Source organism: Punica granatum, chromosome 4 (genome assembly GCF_007655135.1).
Source record: "Punica granatum isolate Tunisia-2019 chromosome 4, ASM765513v2, whole genome shotgun sequence".
NCBI classification, from domain to species: Eukaryota; Viridiplantae; Streptophyta; class Magnoliopsida; order Myrtales; family Lythraceae; genus Punica; species Punica granatum.
Window position 1 is genome coordinate 3,471,979 of NC_045130.1, and position 15,603 is coordinate 3,487,581.

At 36.2% G+C, this 15,603-nt stretch overlaps 2 protein-coding genes and 1 long non-coding RNA gene across 3 annotated transcripts; all 3 read left to right on the plus strand.

Moving 5' to 3' along the window:
* The first annotated feature begins 213 nt into the window (after nucleotides 1-213).
* LOC116202945 (esterase AGAP003155-like) lies at nucleotides 214-4,059 on the plus strand. Its single transcript, XM_031534585.1, is given in 6 exon segments — nucleotides 214-586; nucleotides 698-790; nucleotides 876-917; nucleotides 1,043-1,176; nucleotides 1,276-1,384; nucleotides 4,006-4,059. Coding segments are annotated over 6 exon segments (684 nt in total). The 5' UTR covers nucleotides 214-334.
* A 3,383-nt stretch (nucleotides 4,060-7,442) lies between these two features.
* On the plus strand, nucleotides 7,443-10,643 carry LOC116202599 (dihydrofolate reductase-like). Its single transcript, XM_031534201.1, has 6 exons — nucleotides 7,443-7,808; nucleotides 7,893-7,991; nucleotides 8,276-8,317; nucleotides 9,037-9,166; nucleotides 10,130-10,231; nucleotides 10,392-10,643. The coding sequence occupies exons 1-6, from the start codon at nucleotides 7,563-7,565 to the stop codon at nucleotides 10,460-10,462; spliced, it is 690 nt and encodes a 229-aa protein (XP_031390061.1). The 5' UTR covers nucleotides 7,443-7,562; the 3' UTR covers nucleotides 10,463-10,643.
* A 2,140-nt stretch (nucleotides 10,644-12,783) lies between these two features.
* LOC116203385 lies at nucleotides 12,784-14,636 on the plus strand. The gene is made up of 3 exons (XR_004156252.1): nucleotides 12,784-13,158; nucleotides 13,252-13,404; nucleotides 13,494-14,636. It is a non-coding gene; the product is annotated as an uncharacterized LOC116203385 (long non-coding RNA).
* Nucleotides 14,637-15,603: the final 967 nt, after the last annotated feature.

The window sequence follows — 15,603 nt, forward strand, 5'->3', positions numbered from 1 at the left end:
GGACCTGTATGAGAAAATATGGACCGGACAAATCTTCTCCAAGAGACAGGAAAGGACCGAAAGACGTGAGTATAACAGAATAAACTGGTAGATCGTCTTGATCGAATTAATTGTTAGTTGGGGGAACAGGTAACATAGTCGTCTCAGTATGATTGCACAGATGCGATCTGCTGACTAGTTAATAAATCAATGCGCTGATTGATAAATATTTAGCGAGTATTATTCACCGTACGTCTTGAATATTATAACAGAAGAAACACCGGCCCCTCCTCCTCAAGGAAGCCCCAGGGCCTGTAGAACTCTTATTTGACAGTGATCAGAACAAGATTGGGACATGAGACTACTACTACTAGCTAGCCAAGAGGAAGAGGTTGTCGTTGTCGCCCCAAGGAAACCAAGGTTCCGGTGCCTCCACGGGTACAGGACCAGCGAGGAGATCATCAAGGCACAAATTAATGAGTGGCCGGAATCCTTTCTTCAGAGGGTCGACCTTGTCTTCCATGATGGTCTCTTCCAGGCATAGGACTAGTCCGAGGTCAAAGGCATCCATGTCCCTCCCTTCTGTGAATGGTTCCAATACAACCAGGTTAGATAAAACTCGTTTTCTTTTACATTCATTTGAGAATATCATGCCGAATCTGCACGACACCAATGGTTGAATCTTTTGAACAATACAATGCCTCCCGAAGGAATACAGTGTACAAGAATCTCGAGAAATTATTGCTTCGAGTACATAGAAGATGTGATCATCAAGCATGGACAGATTGATGGGTTGATAGGTTTCTCAAAGGTATCACTATTTTAATTTCCTTTCTCCCTTAAAAAAAAGACCCGCATAATGCGTTCCGTAACAATGACGTTCCAACATGTCTTACGGAGCGATTTTGTTGGCGGCCCCTACCGGACTGCAAGCTAAGGTACGAGGACTTACAATACACATTATAGTTACTGGAACCTCGCCCCATCATATTCGAATTAGTTCTCCTTATATAATTTTTTATTTGGGCTATTGTTTGTACGATGATGGGATTCTCTTCTGCAGGGAATGGCACTCAAGAAGCTGCCAAAGATAATGTTCTTAATAATAATCGGAGGGGAAAAGTTCAAGACAACCTATGTGGCTGAGAATGCTTATTCTGCTTCCATTTCTTGTTCCACTCTCCCCTTTCTTGGAAACCATTCTTCCATAATCTTCCAATTCGATTTTGATCACCGAAACTTTTGATATTCCTGTATTTTCTATTATTAATTTGACAGATCATTTTCGTGCAGAGGAGAAGGATTTCTTGAAGCTAAACGGGCTCGAGATCGGCTTGAGATCTTAAAATCGTTCGTGGTGCCGGTCCTGATACGTCATCCTAAAGGACACACAGTCCATAGATTGGTAATTTGTATTCAATTTGCTCGCTATATTCTTATTTCGAACTCGTGATGTTCAAGTGGAGCGCTTGATGCTTAACCACTAGACCACCGTGCTGGTAATTTTTTTTATGATCAAGTTAATTTGAAGGAAAGGTACAGCATATTAATCAAAGGAATGAAGATCGATGTCATATATATATATATAAAAGGCCATCATGCGCGGACCTTATTACAATGTGAACCGGTTTCTTAGATGAAGATATTGTGGGCGGCGATTCGCCCACTTGCACCTTGCAAGTTGATTTATCTAAATGGAAAACCTTCGTGGAGAAGCTTGGCTCTTCTATAAATGGAGCTCCTTCCTACGGTCAAGGGAACAGACATGGAGGGGCGAAGCTCCCCAAAGATCAAGAGTGAGACAGAGTGCATGTTTATAGAAATGAAGATATCATGCAAGACTCCCTCAAAAGTGTATTCGGTGTATGTAATATTGAAGTCTGATTTTTGCATTAATATTTGGCATCGTTGTGAGAAATTTCGGAAAGAAAGGTCGTGGCTCAAAACTAAATACAAGCAAAGATGCGTCTTCTTTAAGCAGTCGAGGTCCACCAAAATAAGAGGGGGCATCAAAGAAAATGCTGGATCAACGTGACCATGGTCGCAACATGTAAAGACATGCATTGAGCCAAGTCGCAAGAGGACCAAAGCCTAGAGATCTGGCGTGAGATCCGAAAGAGAAGATCTCAAACTCCTTCAAAATATACACTACACAACAAAATATACTTTTCTAAAGTCAAACTGATGGCCCCATATATTATTCAATATACAATCACATACACTACCCAATACACTACACAACAAAACCGGTAGGGTCTACAGGGCCTACATTTTTTTTTTGTCTTTTTTCATGATCAAAATCAAAGTTACAAATTCAAAACTTTAACTCTGAAATCAAATGCACTGTTCATCTTTGAAAAGCGACAGTAATAAAATCCATGCTTATACATCTTGATATTGATATTTCAAGAAAATAATATAATTTGCTTTATTTGGAATACTAGAGGCAACTGGAACCTAATGGATGGTTTGAGCAATGGAAGTTGCTACAAGTAAAGAAATCCAACTGCTGACCTGGACACAAAGGGCGTAAAACATGAGACTGAAATTTAAAGAACAAGCGCTTGACGTCCCAATGTTCTTTTCAGCATCCATTAAAAGCATAAAGTGTTTCTGGGAATGTCGACCATATGGTAAGGTCGGTCATGCTGTGGTGTAATAGCAAGCTAATGCATGACCGGTGGTTCAAAAAGTTTTATAAATATTTCAATATAGTACAAAAAGTTTTTTTTGCTATTTGATAGTACAAAATATTTCAAAATTGTTTCAGTATAATACAAACCGTTATCTCGCTATTAACGCCGTCAAGCCGATCTTGATGGTGCAAAACTAGTTTTTGTGAGACGTTACATGATGGTGCAAAATATTTTGAAGTTGTAACTTAATAGTAAAAAATGTTTTACGTAAGTTATATGATTATGCAAAATTTACAGATCTTGTAAAGGACGGCTTGATGGCGTCAATAGCGAGATGACGGTTCGTACTATACTGAAACAACTTTGAAACATTTTGTACCATTAAGTAGCAAAAAAAACTTTTTGTAGCATATTGAAATATTTGTAAAAATTTTTGGATCATCAATGCAATTTACCCAAACATGCACTTACTTTGAGATATATGTACGTCCCTTAACGATTAAGGACTTTTAATATGTTTTCAAAAATGACATGTTAAACGGTATTAGCTTTATATACATGTGTATTATGTAAACTGGGCCACCATTAGTCTTTATCAATTTGATTTGTTTTTTCCTGAAAAAAAAAAATCAATCTCTCTTCACCAAGAAAAAGAGAGTAATAAATCTGTAAACATTTGACGACAATATCTCCATGAATTATTTTATGGTGATTTATTAATTTTTTAATAGAGAAATTACTCTTATGCACAGAATATACTCTTGACTTGATCAGTTGAAAGTGTCGGCAACAAATGTTAAATATAACGCAAGCCCTTTTAATTTACATATGCATCAAATTTAATTGTCTTGCTGTGTCTTCGTGTTTATTCGATGGTTTGGTTTATTCTACACATTATGTGATAAAAGGGAAATGAAGAAAAACCCGAGAAATTTAATGTCGGTTTTGCAGGAAAGTGAAGAAAACTTACGTGAAAACATCAATTCACAGTCAACCCTATGACATGTTAAAAAGAATTGGTAGTGATATATGCGCTTACAAACTGATTAAGAAACCTAATATTCAGCCACTCCCTTTACAAGAAGCTCCAAAGAGATATGAAAGAGTTAGAAAGATCAACAAGTCTCTATGAAGTAGAAAAGGCCGCATCAATGCTATGAAAATTGGAAGTGCACAAATCACTGGAAAAGTGGAGGATCAAGAAGCATATGGTGTGGAAAAGGCTATCGAGGGTAAAATAATTTTCAAAAAAAGGACGACGCCTGACGTTCAATAAGTACTCAAGGCATCGAAACCGAATGGGAGTAAAAGAAGTTCCGACTACTCTCATGAGAATTGAATAAGGCTTTATAGTAATTGACATAAAAGCATTGTCTTGTTATTTACGCAGATATATGTCGGGATACATACATATGATGAGCTCAGAGGTTCCTCAATGGTTTAGCTCTACCAATCCAATAAAGACCCACGGATCTATAGAGAACCTTTTAGTTCCACAATTTCAAGGTCTACGAACTCAATGAAACCACGGGTTCATAAAGAACCTACAGTATCCACAATTTTAAGGTCTATACCATGAGGTCAGTGGAGAACCTTAAAGTGTTTCGAAATTTTGAAGGTCTAATGACTCAATAAAAAACCAACGAGGTCAATAGAGAACTTACATGTTTTAGAATTTCAAGGTCTACGGATCCAATAAAGACTCAGGAAGTCAATAGAGAACCTACGAATTCTAAAATTTCAAGACTTACGAACATGATAAAGATCCACGAATCCATAAAGAAACTATTGGTTCTTCAATCTCAAAATCTACAATCTTCATGAAGATGTACCAGTTGAGACGTGATAAAGATCTGCGGATTGATCTTAACAAGAAATATACGGGTTAACGAGTTCTAGGTCCATGGACCTAATAAAGATCCACGACATGATGAATAGCAAAAGACATGACACAAAGGTGATAAATGATAGCAATTAGCGTGTATAGAAATAAATAAATAAAAATATTCATAAAAAAAAGGAAGAAATACGCTACCTAAGCAGCATATTGATCGAAGGAATGAAGATCGGTATCATATATATATATATATATATATATATAGGCCATCATGAGCAGGCCTCACTATAATGTGAACTGGTTACTTAGATGAAGATATTGTTTGCGGCAATTATCCCACTTGCACCTTGCGAGTTGATTTATCTAAATGGAAAAGCTTATTGGAGAAGCTTGGCTCTTCTATAAATGGAGTTCGTTCCTACAGTCAAGGGAACAGACACAGAAGGGCGAAGCTCACCAAAGATCAAGAGTGCATGTTTATAGAAACGGAGATATCATGCAAGACTCCCCGAAAAGTGTATTCGGTGTATGTAGTATTGAAGTCTGATTTTTGCATCAACAAATTTCAATTAGTAGCGGATCGAATGAATCTCATGACGTTTGAAGCTGATGTAGATTAGTTTTTTTTTCAATTATAAAGGAGACTCAAGAAACCAACATGAGTTGGTTCAAGCGGTTCGACGCTTGTTCCGTTAAGTAAGGTCTTGGATTTCAGTACAGAAAATTCATGCTGTGAGAGTTTTACCCTTTAGTGAACCGACTCGACTCAACTAAATTAATATGGGTCCAATTGAGTTTTACCCTTTAGTGGGCTAACCGGACTCAACTGGATTAGTCCAGGTCCAATTGGATTTCCGAATATTAGGATTCATGACGAAAAAAAGAGGCTCAAGGAAGTGTAGTATAATGAAGTAAAAATTCTATATAGTTACGTTCTTTTTTTATGTAAATTGGTTAACTATCAGGAAGCTTGATCTTCGCATTTATACCAACGATATGCTAATTTCCATCGTGGGAAGGGTTCTCGAAAAATTACATCCCAGACAAATTTTCTTTTGCCTAATTTATTGTTGAAAGGATAGGACTGAAAAATCCGTCCCTAATCCGCCAAAGCCATCTCAAATTAGGGAGGTGTACAGAACAAACTTCAATTCTGAAATAAAATAGGAAATTTATGCAACAATTTTTCGATTGATTAAGTTTGACAAGTTACAATCTTTAACTCTACTCCTACAAACACGAGAAACCCCTTGATTCTCTTCGCTAATACTTTTTTTTTTGCTAACCCGGGGTGTCCGGGCTTCGCCCTACTAATCCCCTGGGCTCCGTGAACCCCCGGCGACGCACGGAGCGGGTAATCACGCCAAAGGCGCTCCGGTGGCCCCAAGGGGATTCAAACCCGGGTCTCGAAGCAAACTTGGGTGCTCATTAATCACTAGGCCAAATCCCTTGGGGTTGATTCTCTTCGCTAATACTAAACGCAGTTAAGGCGGTCTCTGGAACTTGATCTTGAGACTCTGAGATTAGTTTGGATATAATGCTTCCGAGCTAATAGATCTTCAAGTATTGTGCTTGTTCGGAGACTTTCTTTTAAACACAAACACCTTTTAAAAATTGTCGTGGAGTGTGTGTTTAATCCAATTAATTATGAAGCTCGCCGGGTTCTCTGCGACTTTATCCATCATTCTTTATATTCTTCGTATTCTTCATGTTCGTCATTCCAATACAAATCATTTTTGAGATCTTAAGACCTAATCTTCTAGCACTCTATTAATTTATAGAGCACTTGTTCTTCTCCTGAAATCTCACTCTACGCTCCAAAAATATCTCTTTATGAAAAGTGAGGGCTACTATATATAGACATAGAAGAAGCAGCCATCAATCCTCGTATTTGCATCTCATTGGTCGATCCAAAATTTCTTACTTAAGTTGGACCATCAATTTTGCTTCTAGGAAGACATTTCCAAATTTTTCTCGATGTGTATCATGATATTAAAAAAATCTCGATTAATCTAGTTCAACCCGAATTAGTTCAATAAAAACTAATCAACGCGGATTTTTCTCCATTTACAGAATTCGAATAAGAGTCTCCAAATTTTGTGAGGGAATATTCTTCTAATTATTCAGGACTATCCGTTTGATTTCGCAGTTAAAATCACAAAAATTTTAACTTTAACTTTAACTCAACACACTACACAACAAAAATACACATTTCTCAAGTCAAAAATTTTAACTTTAACTTTAACTTTAACTCAACACACTACACAATCATTTATCATTTTTCACAATCAAAATCAAAATTATTTTAACTCTGAAACCAAACACACCACGATTCTTGACTCATCTGATTATTCATGATTTCCATACAGTGTTGTTATATTCTCCTAATACCTAAACGTCTTCCTAAATATTTTGATCTTGACATAGTATGGATGATGTACATAATATTATTTCATCAGAAATGATTTTTCCTCCGAAAGGTTTTGGAGGAAAATGTCCGGACCCGCTCAGCTATTGAAACTACCCCTGAATTTCTAATTATAAAACTACAAACTTACCATGTGCAAGTGCTTTGACTCTGCCGAATCGGCACGAATAGCAGAGCTCTTATTCCATTACTTAAGGGAAGGATTTCATTTATTACTTAATCTTTCTACTAATGATAATATAGCATTTTATTAATAATTTATGGAAGGGTCGAGATGGTATTTTTTGTAATTGGGTCACAATTTTTAGCTATGTAAATCCGGATTTAATTTCAATCCATATATAAACAAATTTTTCATAATCAAATTAAATCCGAGTGAATATGATTTTTCCACTTGATAGGCATGAAATTAAGTAACCTCAAACATTTGTTAGCCTTTTTATTTCCTCCATATATTCTACATAATTATTCAATTAAAAAAAAATGCCCCGCCATTGAGGTCGATGGAGATGACGCTCCGTCGTCAACTTAGACACGCTTTAAACAAACAAACAAACAAAGAAACAAACCCTTCCTCTTCCGTCCGCTCAACTATAAATAATAAGCTCCTCAACCTGCGGAATCATATTCTTCTGCTTTCTCTGAATCTGAAAGACATAGAGAACGCGAGAAAGAGGGAGAGATGGGACATGAAACCGATCGAGGAGAGGCCGAGATGGCCGTGGCGCCGAGGAAACCGAGGTTCCTCTGCCTCCACGGCTTCAGGACAAGCGGAGAGATCCTCAGGACCCAGATCAACAAGTGGCCTGAATCCGTCCTCCAGAGGGTCGACCTCGTCTTCCCCGACGGCCCCTTCCCTGCCGAGGGCAAGTCCGATGTCGAAGGGATCTTCGACCCTCCCTACTACGAATGGTTCCAATTCAACAAGGTCAGAATTAAACTCCTATAGCTCATTAAATTCAGATATCAAGCTCAATTGCGTTTGATACCCGATTCATTTTGGCTTATGTAGGAATTCACAGAGTATACGAATTTCGAGGAGTGCCTCGAGTACATAGAAGATTGCATCGTCAAGCACGGGCCCATCGACGGGCTGCTGGGTTTCTCGCAGGTACATATACCCATACTGCCCTATTCAGTATTCCCTCTCCAGCCCTGAAATCCAACCCCGTCAATGTCGATCATAACCGAGCAATTGATAGCGAGAGATCAAATCCTCCTATCGTATCGATTCCGTAATCGTGTCATAATCGGCGTGCTAATTGCCAGCATTAGCATCCTCTTTCTTCATTGAAGAATTCTCTCTTGCTTCATATACTTATATAATTTGGAAAACAAAACTTTTGCGTTGCGTCCGAGTCATTGTCAACTAATTCACGAGGGTTGTGCTTCCAGGGGGCGATATTGTCGGCGGCACTCCCAGGGCTGCAGGCGAAGGTACGATGAAGCTACTCTCTCTCTTTTTTTTTTTTTTTAAATTATGGTACCCGAAAGTCTAATTAGATCTAGTCGGACCGAGTCGGCCCACTAATGGATAAAACTCCCAACGTGAATTTTCTACATTCTCGAATTCGAGACCTTACCTAAACGAAATAGGCGCCGAACCACTTGAACCAACCCATGTTGGTGTAGGACGAAATTACTTTGATTAATCATTTGGGTCAAGCCAAACATCGGAATATTGATTATTCTCTCGGCATATTGATTGAGAACACCTTAACAGGGTGCTTGGATTGGGGGCAAAGGAGTGGAAGGGAAGGAAAAAAATTCCCCTGATTGGTTTTGTCATTTTAATAGTGGGAAAAAAAATGGGGGAAATTATTTACCTTCATTTCACTCTAAATTTCAATTTTCTTCAACCCTGAAATAAATTATTTTTCTCATTCCCCTTCTTTTCCCTGCAAAATATAAATAATATTAATTTTTCCCTTCCCTTCCCTTCCCTTCCCCTCCCCTTACTCACTACGGGCTATATCCAAACGAAGTAAATTTTTACCCTCCTTTTATCTTCCCTCTCTTCCGTTCCCTTCCCTTTAATGAATCTAACCCAAACAGAGTGGGAGTCCTCACTAAAAAGAAAAATAATTATTTATTCTTTTGATGAATAAAAAAATATTAATAGTAATATTGGATTTTGTTTGTTAATTTTATGGCAGGGAATGGCACTGAAGAAGGTGCCAAAAATAAAGTTCATAATAATAATAGGAGGTGCGAAGTTCAAGGGGCCGTCCGTGGCTGACCATGCCTACTCTTCTCCCATCTCTTGTCCTTCTCTGCACTTTTTGGGTACTCCCTCGCCTCCAATATTCTGTTAATATTTTTATTTATAATACGGTTAATCTTAGGAAATTCCGTTAAAGGAAGGAGGGGGAAAAATGGAAGTGAAAGTTAAAGTTTCTTAACAAAATTACTAGTTGGCCAAAAAAAATTTAATTGTAATTAATTGAAAATAATGTGAAACGGGCAATTTTGATGACGAAAAGTGAGATCAAATGGTGAAGTTTTGGATTTTTATAATAATATAGATATAAATATAAATATTAGGAATAATTTTAAAAAAATATTTTTTGTCAATCTTCATGTGCCCATTTTTCCCGCATCATGCTTGGAATTTTAAATTAGCTTCTGACCCCCAATCAAATCAGAGTTTTATTTACATTTTTTTTTAAATATTTTACATGTTGAGATAGGTAGGGTGATGGAAACTTCACCTAATTAATTGTTATATTATATATGAGTTGTCATTGTGAAGACTCCATGTAGCCTGAGATTAATTTTGGCAAAACTGTTTCTTTGTCCAATATTAGGTGGTGTTTGTTTTCGAAATCAATATAATCATTATTTTTATTTTTTATTCACAATTAATAATAAATTATCACTTATATTTTTCTAATTATTATTACAATTAATTTTTTAATATTGAATTATTTATCTACTTTTACATCTATCTTTTTATCTTTTTCTCTCATTTAATAATAATTTCTCACATCTACTTTTTCCTAATCATTATTCATATTAATTTTTTAATAATAAATTTCTCATTTATTATACATATAATATTTATTTTTGTCCTTTTTAGATTGGAATCGAATGGAATAAAATTCCAACTCCAAAAACTAAACTAATATTTTGACATTCTCTTCGTAATCTAATTAAGGAGGTTGTATATTGTTAGAAAACGTAGTATTAAATTTTTATTCATTTCGGCGATAATAAATCCAAAATTTAAAATTGAATTATTGATGGCAGGGGAGAACGATTTCTTGAAGCCATACGGGCTTGAACTCTTGGAATCATGCGTGGAACCGGTGGTGATAAATCACCCCAAAGGCCACACAATTCCTAGAATTGGTAAATACATATCTGAATTTGCTACACATTTTCTCTTTTTTTTTATCTTCGTTTCTTTGGGTTAATTGAAGAGAAAATGAATGATTCTTTTTATTCTTTAAGTTCTTCAACTTGCCATAATTCTTACGACATTATTGTGATTTCCTTCTTATTTATGCAGACGAAGAGAACTTGCCGATCACGATGAGTTTTCTAGACATGATTCAGAAGATTTTGTCCGATCGAGAATGAGTTGCCTGCTGACCATACTTCAATTAGATTGCGTGTGGATGTACAACAAGTATATGCATTGTTGATTCACCGAAAAATTCATATCATTTGTTTTAGTTTAAGGTACTCGCTTATCAATGATCGATGTGTTAGTTTTTTCAAGAAGAATCATTTCAATTAAGTACAAACGAAATTATTTTTCCACGGGCTTTTTCGGGTCCTAAGGCTCGGCCCTGTTTGCACGGACAGTAGATCAGCTGGGTAGCCCATGAACGTGTTGACTTTCGATCCTTGATCCCTCTTACAAACACTAGAACAAAAAGCAGTTAGGGTGGTTCGGTATTCATTTCAATTAAATAAGGCATTAAATTGAAAAAATAATTACTTTCATAAAAATTCCTCAATCTACCAATTTTTATATTTTGACATGAAAAATCATAACGTTTACATCCGTTTACATGATCTACCAATCCGTTAATTAGGCTGTTAAAATTGCTGAAGTGACCGTTAACGGCGCCAATGTGGCAGACGGTTGCCTACGTGGATGGCATGTCATAAACTTTTTAACCTAAAAAATCACATAGTTTGTTTTTATTCTCTCGTCTACCAAAATATTAATAAATTTTTACTCATTTACTAAAATATTAGGTGGTGTTTGGTTTCATAGTAGGATTTTAGAATTGTGATTTTGATTTTGATTTTGAGTGATATAAATGGGGTCCACCCTTTGACTTTGTAAGAGTTATGTTGTTTTGTTGTGGAAAAAAGTAATATAAATGGGACCCACTCTTTGACTTTGTATGAGTTATTTTGTTTTGTAGTTGGTAGAATTAAGTTAGAATTGTGATTCTAAAATATAACTCTGAAACCAAACAGAGCCTTAATAACTTTGAAAAATCACATAGTTCGCTTATGTTCCAGCATCTACCAAAATATGGTTTTTTTCAAAAATCACATTTACCAAAATATGACTTCTTTAAATGATTATAAATTTGAATTAGGGACCTATATATATATATTGATTTGAATGTTAAAAGAATGTTTAATGGAAAAGAAGTATTAGAACAGTTACAACTTTGTCATTTGCAAATCAAAAGAATATTTATATCTGTTATTACATTAAGTAGTATAGGAATTTAGATATATTATGCTGCAAAGATAATAACCATTCTAACAGAACTTGTGCACACCAACATTATAAAAATTTAGCATGGTTATTTAACACGGTTGAACTTGTTGGACACGGTGACCGATTACTATAGCGTGGTTTAACTTATTTTGGCATGATTCATGTAAATATAAATTTCTGTGATCGATTGTTATTAAATTTTGATAATATAGGTATGATGGAAATGTTGAAGATAGAAATTAGTCATATCTGCATTATCAAAATTTAACACCTAAATTACAAACAAAAAATTGAAAGATCCTAAAATTCTAAAAATAATTTTAGGCACAGGAAGCTCAAACTTGGACTTCCCGGGCATGAAATTCCTACCAAGTGCAGTAAATTTAAATTAGATCAATCCCAGGTGGGAATCTGGCAGACAGCTAGACTCCCCATTGATTATATTTAATTTTAGTCGACAATAATATATTCCTCTTAATTAATCGGGACCTATCGAGCCAAAAGGGAAAAATACCATTCAACTATTTGTTTGAAGATAATGAAGTTTATTAATATGAATATGAGAACTTTTCTGTTAATCTATTATGGAATCAGGATACATTGTATACAAAACATATATATATATAGATATATACATACCTCTTAACTCCATATATACACACAAGGATGGATTCAGGATTTGAATCGGGAATCGGACGGGGCATGGTGCTTGAGGTGAGTATTGTTTACTTTTGTTGGCAGTCTTAATAATTGGCCAGGTCATAACTTGATCCTTTTTATTTTTTCCCAGTTACAGTTTGGTCATTTTATAAAACTCAAAGGTTTATAATCACTTCAGCTCGACCGTGATGAAATAAGTTATTCCTGATCGTGTCGATTTAATGAGGATTTGTAACGACAAAAACACAATTATATTATCCACTCCTAGCTAGTTAGCTGATCGATGGGGGAATGTCTAATCCTTGTGCTAAAGGAAAAAAAAAAAAGTCTAATCCTTGCGTAAGTGATGGATTATCGAGGAGTTCTTATTGCTACAAAAGCTAGAAAACTCGTTATTATAAATTTAGTACATCAGGGAACTTCATACCTTTTATAAGCTTCAAGGCTCACATGTATCAATCACTACATAACCCTCTCTAGTACGTAATATTACACAAATAATTATATATGCCTAATCCAGCCATCCATTATTAATTATCCTAAGAATTTCAGTATGGTTTGCAGTTGCAGTACTGCTTCTGAAGCTAAACAACCCACGCATTGGTCGAAAAAATACTGCCAAATCAAAGAGTTGCTACAAATACAAACACGGCCCCCTACCTCTCCTCAAGGAACCGAATGTGAGGAGCAAGATCGAACATGGGGCTAATCGCGGAATGGAAGTGACCCGAGGAAACCAAGGTTTAAGTGCCTCTACGGGTTCAGGACCAGCGGAAAGATTTTTAAGGAACAGATCCATAAGTGACCGGAGTCCTTTCTGAAGAGGGCCGACCTTGTCTTCCCCAGTGGTCTCTTCCCGGCACAGGGCAAGTCCGATGTCGAAGGCATCTATGATCCTCCCTATTATGAATGGTTCCAATACAACCAGGTTAATACTATTCTATCTTTTCCATATATTTATTCGTCGAGTATGCTATACATGCACATTCAATTGTTGATTTTGCTCATCCGTTGGCAATAGAGGATCTCATAACGAATGCTGAATCTTTGGAACAATGCCTTCTGCGATGCGAAGGAATATACAATTTACATGAATCTCGAGGAATGCTTCGAGTACGTAGAAGATTTGATCATCAAGCATGGACCGATTGATGAGTTGTTGGTTTTCTCACGGGTATCACTCTTTTCCTAATTTCTATTAAAAAAAAAACGACGACGACGACTAAATACCGTCCCATAACAATACGGTTGGATGTGTCTTAGGGGGAAATTTTGTCGGTGGTGCTCACAGGACTGCAAGCTAAGGCACGAGGATTGGCAATACACACTATACTTACTAAGACCCTCACCCACTCGAGCAAATATTACATGAGTATTATTCATTTAATTAAATTAGTCATTCCAGTGAGAAAGTTTGTAAGTGAAAAATGACAAAGTAGTCATCGTATAAATTTTCATTTAGGGGCATTCTGATTGAATAATATATATTTAGAGTAAAATACAGTTTGTCCCCTGAGCATTAAGCCTAGTAGCAAAGTGCTCCAAAACCTTTAAAAATTTTCACTATACCACCCAACCTATCGAAAAAGGAGCAAAGTCCACCCCCAACTACTTTTTCCGATCACTTTTTCTGCCAAAATTTATTTATTTTTAATTTATTGATATTCAACATTTACCAATAGTCTCAAAAATAAAAAGAAAAGAGGAACATAAGAGAAGAATGTCCCCTAGAGGCAACAAACAAACCCAACAATCCATACGCATTATTCTTCGAACAGAACAAATGAGTATTATCATACAAATTGCAAGCAAACAACAATTTGGGCAAACAATTCTACAACATGAATCCCTATGCTTTTAGATCCATTCATTACCTCAACAATCCCATCACAGTACATGGTTATGCGACAATTACTTAAAATTAGTAAAATCGATTCCCCTTTATATGATGCGAGAGAGAGACGGAGGCAATGAACAATAATAACCAGTTTTCGAACATAATCGATACAACAAAAGACAACAGATCATTGGAGTATACGGAAATTACAAGTCCAATCTTGAAGCTCGAGGAATTGCTATGAACTACGAGCTCTCAGATTTGCATGAAAGTCCAGCAAAATAGTGGAGCAACTTCACCGGTGAAATTGATTGAGCGTGTTTGGTTTCAAGGATTTAGGGAGAAATTCTTCCCTCGCCCTAAATGACGATCTTATGTTCTTATTTTTTTTTCCTTTTTTTTTGTTTTTGAAATTATTTCATAACTGCTGAATTTAATTAATTAATAAAATATAAAATATGCCTGAAAAAGTTACTAGAAAGTAGTCATGGTGCACTTTGCTTCTTTTTTGATATGTTGTGGGGTATTGTGCAAAATTTTGAAGGTCAGAAGGCACTCTGTTATTAAGCTCAAAGCTCGGGGGCAAATTGTATTTTACTCTTATATTTACAATAAAGGAGTAATATTCACTTAATTTTTTTTCATTTTAATTTTGATTGGGGCTTTTGTTTCCATTATGATTACGATGGGGTTCCCTTATGCAGGGGATGGCACTAAAGAAGGTGCCTAAACTAAAGTTAATAATAATAATTGGAGGGGCAAATTTTAAGACAACCTAGGTCGCTGAGAATGCCTATTCCACTCCCATTTCTTGCCCCTCTCTCCACTTCTTGGGTACTATTTTTTTTTCCATAATTTTCAATTTCAATTTTCATCCGTGAAACTTTGAAATACCTTTATATTCACCGGTCATCTTCGTGTATGGGAGAAGGATATCCAGAAGCCAGGCGGACTGGAACTCTTAAAATCGCTCGTGGGGCTGGTCGTGATACATCATTCCAAAGAGACACACGGTCCCCATAATTACTGGTATAAGTTTGTAATCAAATTTGCTCTCTGTATTCCAAATTTCACCACATACCATACCATCTCTTCTCTTATGGTTTTTTTTTTTTGCCCTTTTTTCTCCAGAGGTAGAGAATGTGCCGGCCTTGCTGAGTTTCCTTGACAAAATTGAGAAGACTGTGTCCGAGGATGATCCACAACATTGCAACGACCATCGTCAATTGTTTCAGATGCTTGAAAACGGGGGAGGCAGTTTCCAATTTTCACCTAGATTCAGAGAACAGAAAAGCTGCCCTTTAGAATCCCATGTATGTGGGTTCTTGTGATGTGATCATGCCTCCCTATGGAGAACTCCGTTTAATAAGAACATAGGTGCAAGACAATTATATCACTGGACCACTGATTTTGGAATTTTCTAATACCTGAAATTATAAGGAAAGAGCAGGGGTGGGTTGATGATGATGAGTAACGGCACATGCAAAAGGAATTTTGGAGTACATGTTTCAGCTTTCAATAATTACTAGCCTATAA

Coding starts and splice junctions, on each gene's coding strand:
- LOC116202599 (XM_031534201.1), top strand. CDS start 7,563: ATGGGACATGAAACCGATCGAGGAGAGGCCGAGATGGCCGTGGCGCCG. Junction 7,809..7,892: donor AATGGTTCCAATTCAACAAG/GTCAGAATTAAA, acceptor TGGCTTATGTAG/GAATTCACAGAGTATACGAA. Junction 10,232..10,391: donor CCACACAATTCCTAGAATTG/GTAAATACATAT, acceptor TTATTTATGCAG/ACGAAGAGAACTTGCCGATC.